This window comes from Sesamum indicum, linkage group LG6 (assembly GCF_026168435.1).
Source record: "Sesamum indicum cultivar Baizhima isolate 11 linkage group LG6, ASM2616843v1, whole genome shotgun sequence".
NCBI lineage: Eukaryota > Viridiplantae > Streptophyta > Magnoliopsida > Lamiales > Pedaliaceae > Sesamum > Sesamum indicum.
Window position 1 is genome coordinate 22,115,163 of NC_142662.1, and position 16,291 is coordinate 22,131,453.

General features: G+C 30.1%; 1 protein-coding gene across 1 annotated transcript; it reads right to left on the minus strand.

The window, feature by feature from the left end:
- Positions 1–13,067: 13,067 nt before the first annotated feature.
- LOC105163850 (pathogenesis-related genes transcriptional activator PTI6) lies at positions 13,068–14,375 on the minus strand. Its single transcript, XM_011082341.3, has one exon. It carries the CDS (start codon positions 14,033–14,035, stop codon positions 13,304–13,306), a length of 732 nt encoding a protein of 243 aa, XP_011080643.2. The 5' UTR covers positions 14,036–14,375; the 3' UTR covers positions 13,068–13,303.
- Between the last annotated feature and the right edge of the window lie 1,916 nt (positions 14,376–16,291).

The following is a 16,291-nucleotide window of genomic DNA, read 5'->3' on the forward strand; positions in this document are numbered from 1 at the left end:
ACTCTAAACATGTTTTCATCTATTCACAAGTTGCTATATTTCTTAGTATTTTAGCCCATCAGAGGAAAATGCATTTAGTTAAATACGACTTCATACTATCGGGTCGAACTGCACTTTCATCATGATCTGAACGTTGTTTTGAGACTCTGTACCTTATTGCTCACCAAACTATATACCTTCTAAGAGTAACTGCTCCAGATAAAAATGGTTTGAGGTAATTTTGAATTAAAATTTGTTATTTGTGCAAAAATATTATAGATTAAACACTTATATTGCATCGTATTTGTTAGTTTGTTAGGGGGTTTGAGAACTTTGGATGGAACGTATATTGATGTACATGCACCAACTGAAAATAAAGCTAAATACAGAACATGTAAATGATCAATTATCGTGAATTTACTTGATGTTTGTGATAGAGATGCAGTTCATTTACATTTTAGCTAGATGGGAAGGTAATGTTGCTGATAGCAGAGTTTTGAGGGATGCAATTAATCGACCGACTGGTATCAAAATAGCTTGCGATATTGATATATCTTAGTAGTTATTTAACTTTATTTTATAGTATGCTATATTTTTTTTTCGCTGATGTTAATCGTGTGCTTTTGTAGACAATTACTATTTGAATGACAATTGTTACAACAACGATGAAAGGTTTTTAACACCTTACATGGGGTATTCATTTCATTTGAAAGAATGAGAAACAGGAAGGAATACTCCACAGAACCACAAAGTTTTTTTATATGAAGCATGCTTCACTTGTAATGTGATCAAATGCACGTTTTGTTTACTCAAAAGTTGTTGGACGGCCTTGAGAAATCTTGCATTCTATTCAATTAAATACCATAATCAAATAATACCTCGTTTGTTGTCTTTTGAATAGTTATATTCAACAAGAAATATTTGTTGATGCACTTGAAACAATGGTGCATGAGTCAATCATAAACGGAGAAGATAAAAACACCGATTACTTGGGAACTGTAGATTAAAATCTAGTCCAAAACATATGGAGAGATGATATTGCAAACACGATGTACAAAGAGTGGCGTGAAGAATCTTGGTGTTCCAACTTTAGTTCTATTTGCATCATTGAGACCAATTAATACTTTGAATATCTATTACTTTCTAAACATCATTTGAGGATTTGATGTATACTTGAATGATATTTGTTTGGTTTAATATTGAGTTATGTTCGAATAATTTTTGAGACACCTACGTTATGTCCGTCATGTAATGTGTTTGTTAGTTCAGAATGGACAAAGATGGATGCAAAGAACTTCATCGCTGAGGTGGAAAAAATGATGATAGAGTGTCACGGTATATTTGGTTTATTGTGAAAAAAGATGCACTACTAGAGTATCTGAGGAAAAACTATCTGTATGGGTTGGAATGTGACAATAGATTCCAAACAGGGTACTTGGGCATTTTGGAGCAAATGATGTCTAAGAGTTGCATATGTGCACGCACCTAGTCATGGATGCATGCATGATTACAAAAGGGTCAGACCCATAGTACACGTCAACCGTCTGCAATTCATAGGCGGTTGGTTTGTTTTAAATTTTTTCTTAATATGTCAAAATTGGTATCTAAGATATCAGTTTTGTTTAATTTTTCAAAAGTTTCAAAATCACTCATCTTTTGTAATTTTTTTTCTTGCATTTTTTAATAATTTTTCCGCATGATCCCCTTATTAAATTTGAATATTTGAAACTTTATATTTGTATTTAGTGAACATGCATTGAATCTTCTTTTCTACATTTTATTTTTAATTAAATATTTTGTTATGTTTTATTTGAATTTTAGTGGCAAAGTAAATATAATTTTAATTTTAAAAATTAAATATCAAATTTTAAAATAAAAATAAATTTAAAATAAAAATTATTGTAAAACAAAAATTATAAAATTTTCTTGCAAAATTTTATAATAAAAATTTGCAACATATTTGGAAAATAATTTCGTTGCAAAATTTGCAAAGGATTGTTGATGTAAACAATTTATTGCAATTTTGCCACGAATTTTTAGTTACAAACAATGCATTGCAATTTTTCCATGGGCATATTATCACAAAGTTGTTGCAAAAATATCATAACGTCCATTGCAAAGTTCATTGCAAAATTTGTTGAAAGTCACGTTTTGGCAACGTAATTTGCAACAAAAAAGCCGAAGTAACTATAGCATCACTACCTATAGCGACGCAAATGTTCTTGTTGCAAATCTTCGTGGCAAAAGTCTGTTGCTATGACATTTTTTTTGTAGTGTATTAGCTAAAGATTCACTATCATTACTTATTACAAGCCACATCAAACATTGTGGAAAAGTCGTCTTCCACATACTTTTCTTAGACCAAGATTATTCAATAAAGTATAGATGCTTGAAATACTATCCCATTGCTAGAAAAATACAAATAGTTATAAAAAACTAACCAAAGATTTACCTCGGTACAACTTGAGATTACCTAGAATATGATTCGATTGAGCAAATTAAGGAACATTGTTGTAAGCTAACCTAAGACATGGCAAATATCGACTAAGGCGAAGTCGTCGTCACCTAGTGCTTCTACAAGAAAACACAAAAACAAAAATTATTAGGAATAGTAGGAAAAATAAAAAAAAATAAAAAAGCAAAATGTAAAGTGAAATAGTGGATATTTCAAGACCTTCATCACTCTAAGTTTCAAAATTGTATGGGGACTCGATGGGGAAACAAAATTTGGATTCGAACCCGGCAGCATTGGTCTTGTCGAAGTTGTCTTTGTCCATGACAAAATCATCGAAGGCGAAAAGGAAAACATGTATGACTGTGCTGTAGCAATGAATTCCGGGAAGGAGACGAAGCAATTGTTTATTTTTGAAAGAAGCGATGGTGGCTCTCAAATCTTACATTTGACATCTAATTAAAAGGGAGAGAATAATTGTGAGGTGTTGGGTACGCTTACGGCAGGGTAAGGTCGAGTATATTATGTGATCCAGATCTATTTTTTTTTTTTAACATAATGGGTCTAGCCCTAATTTAAAATTTTAGGTTTGGGCCTAGGCAATTTTGACCCATTAATCAGGCTAACTAAATACAAAACCATTGTTATTTGCATACAATTTCTAAGCTACAAAAGCAACAGATACTTGTAATTTCCAAATAGATTCTTAACCATATAGATTGAACAGCGACAAGCGTTCTTAACTTAATCGCTGAATTTGATAAACACACAACTACACAATAATGGATTGAAAAATATTAAACTCAGTAATGGGGGGAATAAGTTTACAAACCTTAGATCATCTTGTAAAGGTTTCCTCTATGCAGACTCAGCGTGAAGTATGACTTTCAATTTTAGGGCTCCAACGATTTGGGGGAATTGGTATGTTGTTAAACGATAAAATTGGGAGAAAAAATTGACTAAAAGTCTACCAAGGGCAGACTCGTCGTATCACCACAAAAATTGTTAATTAACTAAAATAAACGATGAATACTTTTATTGCCAACATTAATATTACACCCAAGTAAACACCCAATAATTAATCCCAAATTTTTTATTACACATATAATACAGAGTTATCTTATCAATATAATACTCAAAGCAAACGAGCCCTAACTGGACTACTGTCACAGGGATGGAAAGGCTTGTTAGCATGTGAAAGTCAGTCCCACAGCAATTCTCTGCTATGAAAGCCCCTGTAACAAAAATCACTTTAGGTCCATTTATTTTGCGATATAAGTTATTTGGAAGAGAGGATAAGCAAAAGACCATGTATAGTTATCCTACTTTTACTTTAAGTTGTTTAGAGTCATTCAATCCAAACAGTGATTAATACTGACTCTTGGATTAGAAACGAGCTTTCATAATGCAAAATTAATACCTTACTCGACTGTATTAAGCTGCTTAATTACAATCTAATGATAAAAAGTAAATGAGGCTTTGTAGAAGAACTCAAACAATAATTAGATTTAAGATAAGTTACAACCATCTCTCTTCAGATTTGGCGTAATTACAAATAACTCCTCATTGTTTGAAAAATTATAAATACCCCTTAATTTTAACGTCCGTCTAGCAATGAACCCATTCCATTAGCCTTGGTTAGGTTTCCATCCAATTTTTTGTAAACTAACCAAAATGTCTTTTTGGATTATGAATTATAATTTTATATACTTTTTAAAATATCTTAAAATACTTTTATTGACTAATATAACCTATGGTATTTATTTTATCCACCTTCAGATTTTTTTAATATTTTTTAAATATATATTAAAAAATAGAAAAAACATTAATAAGGATAAAGTAGTAATTTTCACATCACCGTTCAGAGACTACATAATTATTTTCTATGTAAGGGGTATTTGTAATTTCTCAAACAACAATAGATATTCATAATTATATGAAGCTTCGTACACACAACTTTTAATTTTCCCTTGGATTTAAGTCACAATGCTTTAGGCCAATCTTGACTCCTAGTTTGGATTATGTCTTCATCTCTTGAAGTTGAACTTATAATGAAGTTTTCTTTATCATTTGAGCTTAAATTCTCATTGCTTAATATCCTCTCTATAAAATGGACACTTGTCTTTCTTTCTTTGTTCATGTAAATGATGATAATTCAGTATTATTATGTCTCTAATCAAAGAAACTTTGTTATCATCAACTTCTATTTGGGCTGCCTAACACAATATCATGGCCTCAAATTAGTCAAATATTAGCTAAAGTGCTCTTCTTTTCTTTGATCATAACTAGTTACATTTTTTTTTTTTTAAACTCTCAATCAGGAAAGATTGCTAATGATCACAAATTACTAGAGCAAATTTTAATCTACCACATTTTTACGCATTGAACCAACTAAATCCATATGCTTTTCATGTTTCTGAATAATCTGATTTTCTTCATCTATGTCGATTTGAAGAAATTTTTCGGGAATAAATTTATGTTTGGTTCTTAAATATAGTTATTAATGCGATTTTGGTTCTCATATTTAAATTTTTTGGCATTTTTGGTCCTTCCATTAACTTTTTCGTTAAACTTAACGAAAATTTCATTTAAAGTGGAAAAAATTGCTATTTTTTTTCATTTTGTAGTGTTTTTCAAGTTGTACCCAATGCACCCATTTTTTTCGATTTCTCTTTAAACTTTACAAGAGAATAAACAAAAAAAAAAAGCAATTTTTTTAAAAATTTATTGATAATTTTTCTATTTTTGATAATTTTTTGTTTAGATTATTTAAAAAAATTATTGCTTAAATTTATCTTTTTTCTATTTATTCTCTTTTGAAGTTTGAAAAAAAATAAAAAAAATGGGTGCATTGGATTATAACTTGAAAAACACTACAAAATATGAAAAAAATAGCAATTTTTTTCCACTTTAAATGAAATTTCTCGAGTATAACGAAGAAGTTTATGGTAGGACCAAAAAATACCAAAAAAAATTTAAAATTTTGGGAATAAAAGTTACAATCTTAAATTATTTAAAAATTAAAATATTAATAACTATTTGATAAATACAAGCGTGTACTTTTATATAATATAAGAACACCAAATGTGGCGTTTTTGCTCTAATTTCTCTTTTGTTTTTCCTTTTTGTTTATTTTCCTACACCACGCCCACTTCTAATCTACTCTCTCCAACTAACACGTCTCTTTCTCTTCGTTCAATTATCTAATTAATTGTTCACATATATTTGTATGTGCCACATACACTGCAACAAATATGATCTTTTATTATATTAAATTATTTATAATAAAAAAAATTATGGTGAATAAAATTAATCACAGTTCCGCGACCGTCATTAATTATTGTTTCAGTAAGTGGGGTCAAAACATTAGCCATAGTTAAAACCATGACAAATATTTTCATAGTAAGTATTGATTAATCGTGATAAAAACTTAAATTTTCATATTGATTTTATTTGACGACGATTAATAATATTTTTTACTATAGTTTTTAAAACATGGTCATTTATAATATAGCAAAAATTAATTTTTTTGCTGTGATATATTAGTCGTGTATAACTGTTGACGGGACATTAGAAACATGAATTATTGCTAACTTTAGATAAAATAATTGAGATTTGCTTTTTTTTTTTTTTTTTTTGCAAAAATTGATTTTGTAGGCCAAAGTATATTGAGGTGCATAATCCTTATTAATCATAAGTTGGGACACTTTGTGTATATATTATTACTTTAAACCAAAACAATAAAAAAACGGACCATCTTCATCTTAAAGCTAAAAACGTGCTTATGAGGTTGGCCCGTTTTCTAATGCACATTTGCACCTGCAAATTATTAAATTTGATGACCCTTCTAAAGTCGTCAATAAAATTCATTTCATTGTAGAATGAAGTTTTTGTCATTTTCAGTTTTGAATAATAATTTGATATCAATAGCTTTCATTCTTATTTATTAATTATAATATTTTATACAAAGTTTCTATTTTCTTTTAAATTTTATCTAAAATTAAGTTCGTATGTTATCAGATGTGACTTTTAATATTGGGAGGGACCATAAAAAACAATAATTTCCAACACCACAGATGAGTACGATTTTTAAAAATTCTAATAAAGTAATACTATCAACTACGATTAAACAAATTAATTCAAAATTTTAAATTTTTATCACAATTAATCAAATGTGTCTTGATTTTAGATATGGCGATATTCATTACTTCTTTAAACTGTGCTCAAAGTATAAACTATTTATATTAATATTTTGGCTTCACCTACTGAAACATGAGGCAATAACCGTTAAATAATTGTAAATAATTAGTATTTATTAAGATTTGTTACTTTTAACTATGATAATTATTCATAACAAAACGTCATATTTATTCTAATTAGTTAAAATATATATGGTTTTATCTTTTATTATAAATTCCGTTGCATCTCATATTACATATTCGTGTGTATCTATATATATATATATATTACATATACAAAATACTTTTTTAATATATAAATTTTAACATAATTTTCTTACATGGTAAGGATCCGTGCATTTTTTAGCAGGGCGCAGTCAGACGGATCAAACCTATTAACCCTGGATCCGTAGCCGTCCAATCATGCACCCAAAAAAAATTAAAATCACGCTACGTGAATCTGTATACAAATAATTCTATAAACACCCCACAACTATTTTAGGTCAATGTACGTCATTTTCAGTTGTGAGGATATCATTCAACTTTCCCCTGGATCCCACGTCCGACTAACTTATCAAGTCATCTTGATTGTAAATATCCGAACGATCCCAACAATCTATTTTTTTTTTTTTTTTTGCTCAAATCCCAAACATTTCTGAATCCAACTACCCTTGAGATCACATCAAACTCCCACTCGGATCAACACCATATACAATTATACTATACATTGAAATATTCAAACTGACTTTTTCTTGGCAAGCAATAAAAGTTTATGTAGGAGCAATTTGTGGGATTAGTGGGAGGCGGCTATGGTGAATATTTTAATGATGATGATATCCAGGGTGTGGTTGCTTTCAGATTTCCTGGTTCACCAACCATAGGACCCATCAAATCAAAACCCTTGTGCTTATCCAACTCCATGCAATTCCATTTTTCTTTCGTGATCACGAACAACACAAGGAATCCTCTGTGGTGTCTTCTCACCCAATAATTTTGGACTGCAGTCCCCCACTCCCCTTGATGTGATCATACTGCAAATAATACTCTTCATGATGTGATTTACTTCTTTGTTTTGCAGCGCCAACAATGTCATCAATGTCCCCTGTATTATTAGTTATTAGCTGGCTGCCCCTAATGTTTGAAAAATTATCAAAAGAGTCCCTGTCATTGGTTTTCAAATGAATTAGTTGACAGTGAATTTGAAAGGGTTTAGATGTAGTTATGTTGGAAGTTCTGACAAACCAAAAGAGTTTCAAAACTAAAGATCTATTGGAATTGGTGTGACATCTCAAACAAATATCAACAGGTCCCTCCAGCTCAATTATTTCATATCTTATAAAATAAGATAAATTACAACGACCTCCCCTGAGATTTAGCATAATTATGAATATCCCTTATTGTTTGAGAAATTTTAAATATTCCCTGATATTTGATAAAATTATGTAATCTATCTTTGGATGGATGTATGAAATTCTTAATTTTGCCCTTATATAACTTTTTTTTTCAAAAAAAAAAAATAAAACTTATAAAAAAACCTTACTGGGTGAATGAAAAAATTTTAAAAATTATAAAAAAATTATCCACTTAGTCCAAAAAAAAATTTAAATAAATAAATAAAATTATAATTTTTAATCCACAAGAGCATTTTTGTTAGTTCACCATGAAAATTGAATGAAAGCCTAATGGATTGAGCTCATTTTTAAACGGCCATTAAATCAGGGGGATATTGACAATTTTTCAAACAACAAGAGGGTATTCGTAATTATGCCAAACCTCATGGGAGGTTGTTGCAATTTACCCTGTAAAAATATTTGAAAGGTTATAGCATATTGAAAAGTATTGTTAAAACTTTCAAAAAATGGGCTTATAAGACCATAAATAAGATGTTAGGAGGTTATACACTTTCAATTTAAAATTAAAAAAATTGAGTTTCTAATTTAATTTTTAAGATTTAACAAATTTTTTAATTTAGATTATATTTATACAATGTTGTTATTATTAACATCTTATAAGTTTTGTAATCTTATTTTATCCGAGTTAAAAGCTTTTTTTTTTTAAATTAGTTAGAAACAATATACTTTTATTTCAAATTATAATTTGTATTTAGCAAAATAGATATGTGGTACTGATTTTATTGAATTATTTAAATTGTCATACTATATGGTGGGTAAAATTTAGATATTAATAAAATTTATTAAGATTTTGGGGGGTTTGAGATATTCTATAAATTTATCAAGAGAAAAGGGTTAGAAATGGCTCAAACTTTGAAGTATGTGTTATTTTATCTAGTCTTGGCCCTTAAGCCTGTTCCCATTTAATTTGCATGTCTTAATTAAACAATTCAATAAAATGGGTTTTATGTTACAAATGTCTATTATTAGATTAAGAATAACTAAAGATTTTATAGTTTTACATTTTGTTATCATTTTAAATATTATTATGTATCGTTAATGATTACGTGATTTTTTCTAATTTCGTCTCGCAATAATATTTTTCAAAAAAATAAATTACATGCAGAGTTAATTAGGTATTTTGTATTTTAATACGGTACGACATATAGAGTGAGTAGAGCAGCCTCGGCTCGAATAGGCCCCCAATAGTATTTATAAATATACTTAATTCATTAAAAATTTTAACTTTTGTTAGTACATGTATTTGCAAAATAAATTATTTTTTAACAAAAAAAAATAACATATTAACTTATAACATATCTTGAGTTCTAGTCCGGATGAGGCAGGTCCAAAATGATGTCGGACGTGTTATGGGTCCAATGGAAATGGATATCGAGTTCAGCAAACTTACCACGCTCCATTTTTTTTAAGGGACAGTCCAATAGTTCGGGCATAAGACTTCTTTATTGAAGGTTTCATGTTCGAATTTAAAATGTGTGGGTGTACTGAATACGTGAGTGTAAAAAAGAGAACTTTTTTCCGATCGTGGTTCCTAATTTCAGCCATTCGTAAGGGGTATTAAGGATCTTTAAACTAATAGTTGATGGAATGTTTAAGAATGAGATAGATTTGAGGTCTTCTTTTGATAATGAAAGAAACGATAAAAGGGAGGTTCTTATTAATAGTCTATATTGAAGGACTATCCATGCAATTTTCTCAATTTAAAATCATTAGTATTTATACAGAATTGAGTATACACGTAGGGCCCATTCAGCCAAAAGGAAAAGAAGAGAGAGCATATCTATATACATATATATATATATATAAAGGGACCCATAAAAACAAAAACAAAAAAAAAATAAAAGAAAGGAAAAAGTAGTAGATACAAAGGATCTTTGGTGAAAATGTTTGTCCAATTATTACTAAAAAAAGAAAGGAAAAGAAAAGGTTGGTGCAATATGCAAAAATTTATATATATATTATCATTTTTTTTATATTTCAATGTAAAATAGTAACACGACTCGACTAATTTTAAATCATTACACGATAATGTTATAAATAGACATAATACTTTTATTTCACACCTCCGACTAAAGATTCAGCATCAAATCGGAAAAAAGATGGACGAAAACAGGATAACTAAAAATTATTACGCGATAAGAATTTATTCAATAATGAATTTTCAAGTTTTTCAAGATTATCATATTATGAATCATCATCGCACGTGAAAATAGTCCCAACAGCAATCGATGTGGGCTATCTCAATTTATTATTATTGGGTAAGGCATCATGGAGAAAAACAACATATATATATATATATATTATATTAGTTACGGATAAATATCTTGGGAATGTGGGTCATATTAATCATGATGGTCGGATTTAATTTAACATACATAAAATGCAACAAATATTTACATGCTCGGTGAGACTCAAATTTATAATTTTTAAACTTGTTCATGAGACCTTGACCTTCTCGAATCCCAAAATATGTATAATGATCGAGTCTTTCAATCCGTTATTATTAAAAATTTGAGGATGAACATGACTTGCAAAACTTGCAAAAATTAATCTATAAAATTGATTGAAACCATTATATATATTCAACCTGCCAAATAGATATCGAAGTACAATTAGAAATTGTATCGAAGTAGGGATGTCGATGGATAGGATAAGACCCTACCCGAATCTAATAAATATTATTAGATGCAGAACCAGACTTATTAAAAAAGTATAGATTGGGTTTGGGTTGGATCTCTACCAATGGGTCTATGTACCCAAAAAATATATTTATTTTTTATTCGTTGTTCAATAGAATTATTATTTATCAATTTATCTAATTTCAAGTGAACAAATTTATAAAACTTAAAAACATCATAACAATACTTAACGTAAATCAAATCTAAGATTGATAGGACCCAAGCACTGAGTCTGATCGAATCTTGAGACCCATAGGTATTGAGTGGGATTTAATCATTTATGTTTTTGTCTTTCACTATAAGTGCCCATGACATAAATTATAACCACAATTTATCTCTACATGACAATTTTCTACATATAGTCAACTATCATTGAATGTAAAGATGGGGCATTTTTGTATGGGAAAGCGTAGAGAAACAAAATTTAGTCTGGTCGGAGTTTTCATTATTAAGAACATAATCGAGCCACCCTCCCCCCCCCCCCCCCAAAATCAAGAATTCAAAATTATTTTCTTGCCATCTTTTCCTTTTTTTTTTATTAATTGAAATAACATGATTATAAATCATTGTTCTCAAATATCAATACCCAATAAAGACAATTACAACAATCATACCCTAATCAATAATATGAGATAAACAGAATCTAAATAATACCTATTGTTATACTAGACTACACTTACTGTGTAGTAAAACAACATCTCACGCATGCTTATTGAACTTTCATAGCACAAGATATATTTATGATTTTTCTATCGCGTTCCTTATGATACATATTTTGCTTCTATCACAACTTCAATATATACATATAAATACTTCAACGATAATGATCATTTTCGTCTATTCAATTAACTTGTCCAACTTCACACTAAATCAGACAACAATTTCAATCATTAAACCCCTCGCACATATCTCAATCTCAACTAAAATTTTTCCTATCCCAAACTCATTACTAAAATTATATTGCATAAACAAGACGTCAAGGGTGCAAAGTGCAATTTCCATATCTTAAGGGGGGTGGAAGTGCAAATTAAATAAATTATTTTATGGCATGATTGGAATTGCAGTTTTCCAAACACGTGTTCACCATGGGTGGTGTAAAAGTCAATGAAATCGTGGAGCAGCCCCATTATATAGATACAAATATATATTCATGGGGACCAAGATTCGTCCCACCCTCAACCGAAGCTCACAAGCAACTACCTTACACACATTCATATATATCAAATGGACTTACTCATTTTCTTTCTACATCACTACTTCTATTTTATAATTAAAATATCACCAACTTTTCTTCATATGCATATTGGCCTCCGCATCCAAACAAATCTCCCCACCCACACGTCCCCATCTCTCCTCACCTCTCTTTTACATTGTAAAAAATACAAGCAATTTCCTGTAATATTATTTTTTATAAAAAAAATAATAATAATTTACCTCTTGTGTAAATTGTTTTATTTCAGAGAGATAAATTATTTTATTTTAAAAAACACAAAGGGTAAATTGTTATTTTTTTTTATAAAGGATAATTTGCTCATTTACAATATTAGAGAGAGTAAATTGCATTAAACTCCATATTTTTTCATGTCATGAAACTTGAAATAGGAACAAAACTAATATTTAGTTTTGTTTCTTCCCCAGTCTCTGAATATAGTCCTCATTCTTTGACGTGTTTGGTCTAAAGAGTAAATAAATTAAGTGTTAATTGAATATTTGAACCGTAAATGAGTGCAAAATGGATATTATCGGAGCTAAAATATGAAAATCGATTGTATAACTATACAGTTGAAGAACATCATAAAGCTGGGGGAGTTAAATCTTTCTTTTTCGAAATGTTAAGATAATTATCTTCTTAATATATATATAGATATATATATATAATAGTTTAGAGAGTTTTGTGTTTATTTTAATTTTCACAAGAGCAATTTAGATTTAATTTAAATTTAATATATATACGTTATGTATAAAAAAAATAATAGCGTGTATTTAACCTAGATTCAATATATAAAACTAAGTTATGTATATAGTGTATATATTAAATTTAATAAAAGATATAACATAATTTTAACGTGGTATGCGTATAATTTGGATTTAAAGTACTGGTTAACTTAATTATATTAATTCCAATTAAGGAAAAATAATATTTTTTAAACATTAAAACATTAGAATATAAAATAAATATACGTTAAATCAAATATTATAAATCAGCCACGTTACAATCACATAAGTTGACAATCTCACTGAAGAGTTTAAATATTTAATGGAGGTAAAAATTTTAATTTCTATTTTAAGATAAATATAAATAAGAATTCTTTTTTTTTCTGATTTTTATTGAGTTTTCCATTATTTATAAATAACGACTTTAGTTCTTTCATCAGATTTTAATAACAATTTTAGTTACAACAGATTACATTATACTTTGACGCTTCTCAATCAACAATAAAATCTACTTATAATAAACTAAAACAAAACTGTTCTCCCACAAAATCGCTGTATACAGTAGCACACTCGCAACACTATTAACAAGTCCGCGCGCATTTCCGCCAACTTGCCACGTCATTTCCATATGTGGACCAATCACAAGCGTCCATTCCCGACAGCCGCACGTCATCTGAGATCATTGATGAAGTCATCAAAGTCAAACTCGCCGAATTCGTCGCCATAGTTGTTACCCGACACTCCGATATCCGGGAAACTTAACGGCCAGTCAACGTCGAAACCGAAGTCGCAGCCCAGCGCATCGAACGGCGTAAACTCCTCGTAACGGAGCACTGAAGTGGGGGACAAGGCGGCGTCGTTTCCGGAAGAAACAGCATCACTCTCAGTCGTGGATTCCGTCACGGCGGCCACTTCTGGGAAGTTGATAACGGCCGAGGGGCCTTTCAGTTTAACGGCGGCTCTATCGTATACTGCGGCAGCTTCTTCTGGGGTGTCGTACGTCCCGAGCCAGACCCGTTTTCCCCGGGTCGGGTCTCGGATCTCGGCGGCCCATCTCCCCCACGGCCGCTGTCTAACGCCCCGGAACTTCTTCCGACGGGACACGTCGTTCGACGGCGAATTCCATCTCCTCTTCTTGTCATCATGGCCGTCTCGTCTCGGCAGCTCCCCCGAACAATCCTTGAACTTGATCTCCTCCACATGTCTCCTGACTCTGTGAACGAAAAGACCCGCGCAGTCCGATTCATCGTCGGAGGAGTCGGTGGCGTCGGCGTCGGTCAGAACTAGTCTGACAACTTTCCATCTGAGTCCAGGGGCAGCGGCGGTTCTCCGGTGGCTGATGGGCTTATTAGTTGTGACCACGCGTTCCGTGAACTTCACCATGGGTTGCAGTTCTTCCATGGAAGTGAGAAGTGAGTGAGAATCAGTAAAGAGTAGAGAGCTACTACTTTACTGAAGCTCACCAGAGAAAAAAAAAAATCACTCTGTAATAAGCAGTGGGGTATCTATAAATTCTGGAATTTAGGGTTAATTTGCAGAAATCAAACTGAAGAGGACGTAGTCTTCTTGATTTCAATCCAGCCCAGATACTGAAAAACACGCAGTAGAAGGTGAATGATGGAGAGGAAGTAGAGAGAATTAGAAGGTGAAGTAGTGTGTGTGTGTGATGTGTGAGAAAGAGCGATGGAGATTTAAAAAGGAGTGGGGGAGTGGCATACAGAAGAGCAGGAGGGTTCTTGAATGGGTGAAACAGTGACTGAGAAGCATTAAAGCAAAAGACTTTGTTGACTTGTTTGTGGGCAATATAGGAAGGTATCAAGATATAGGTATACGTACACGAATACGTATATTACTCTCCGTATGTTTTGTTTCAGTGTAAGGAAAAAGAAGTATGCGTGCAGCGTGCGTATACATATACGTAGCGAGAGCGAGGTGGGGGGTCAGGGCGTGCTGGGTGTCTCCAAGAAAAGAGAGGGAAAAAAGAGTGTGGGCCTTACACTCTGCGGCTAAGTAGAAGTTAGAACCAACTTTTCTTTTTGGCGGGAAACAAACAATCACCGCAGCCCCGCTGTCCGATTATTAATTCTTCCCTACTTTTCCGTAGTTAGTTTGTTTTTCTGAAGAGAAATTTCCTTGGAATAATCAGATTGAACTTTCCCATATCAATACATACTATGTATTAATGGGGAATTTTATAATAATTATTAAAATTAGAAAAAATAAAGTATCTAAAATGGTCTTAGTTATATTTTATTCATACACATTTAATTATTGATTTTGATCATTTGTTAATTTTATCTTTATTCCCTTTCATTCAATTAAATAAATACAATAAAAATTTAAATTACGAACAAGCGTTGAATGTGCTTCAACTACTAGTGAATGATTGACTTTTATAATTAATGCGAAAATGTGCTATGACTATCAAATTTGTTGATTCTAATAAAAAATAAAATTAAACAAAAATTGATATTTATCCTCAACTATGACTTATTGCGGGTCAAATAATTTTTTTTTCGATTAACCGCCCTTCTAATAGTGAAAATATTAACTTGTGAAGACGCATGATGGTAATTTGGTTATAAAAATATTTATTTGACCTGCAATAAATCAGTAATAAGTCAATCGGATGTAAATATAATTTTCTTTTTTAATTTTTTATTAATATCAACAAATTTGATTAATTCCAATTAATGGAAGGACTTATTTGTTATATGGAAGCAAATCTTAGGGTGCTAGATGTAATTTCACAAATTACAAGAGGTCACATGTAATTACACCTAACTTTGAGGGGGAGAAGGTAATTATCCCTATTTAAAACACTTCATGAGATATTTTTAAAACTTAAAAGATTCTAAAACTTATTTATCCTTGCTCATTTAAAAAATAAAAATAAAAAAATATTTGAAAAAATATAAATAAATTGAGGGTTGGTAAAAGAATTAATCGATAGAGAATATTAATTCATTAAAATATTTGAAAAAATTAAAAAAAATATATAAAATTATAATTTATAATCTAAAAGGACATTTTGATCAACTTACTATAAAAATTGAATGAAAACATAATGGAGACTAAAGGAACGGCTTGTTGTTAGACGGACATTAGAATCAAAAAAATATTTTTTATTTTTTAAATAACGAGAAAGTATTTGTAGTTGTAGTTATATCAAATTATGAGATGACATAACTATAATTCACCCTATTTGTTAATCTTTTAAGTTCTTTCTTCAAAAGGTTTTACTGATTATTTTTCGACATCTTATATGTTTTTAAATATCTTATAAGATGTTTCAAAAATTTATAAATTTTTATGCAGTATATTAGACTTTTTTTAATTATTAATTATTGTAGTAAAAAATTATGACAAATACAAAAAATTAATTATGACTAAATAATTGTCATTAATTGTTGTTTCAGTAAGCGGGGCGAAAAGATTAACCCTAATTAAAAATCATGATAAATATTAATTTATTATGATCAAAATTTAAATTTTTGCAAAGTTTTATTTGTTTGTGATAAATAATATCGATTTTATCATAATTTTTAAATTATAATCATTTATAGTGTAAGAAAAAAATAATCTTTTTGGTAGTGAGAGTCGGATCCACTCTTCGATATGAGAAATAAATTTAATTCGATACTTAAAAAAGAAAAA

What these genes read in the sequence shown, in the direction of transcription:
- LOC105163850 (XM_011082341.3), bottom strand. Translation starts at nt 14,035, where the DNA reads ATGGAAGAACTGCAACCCATGGTGAAGTTCACGGAACGCGTGGTCACA.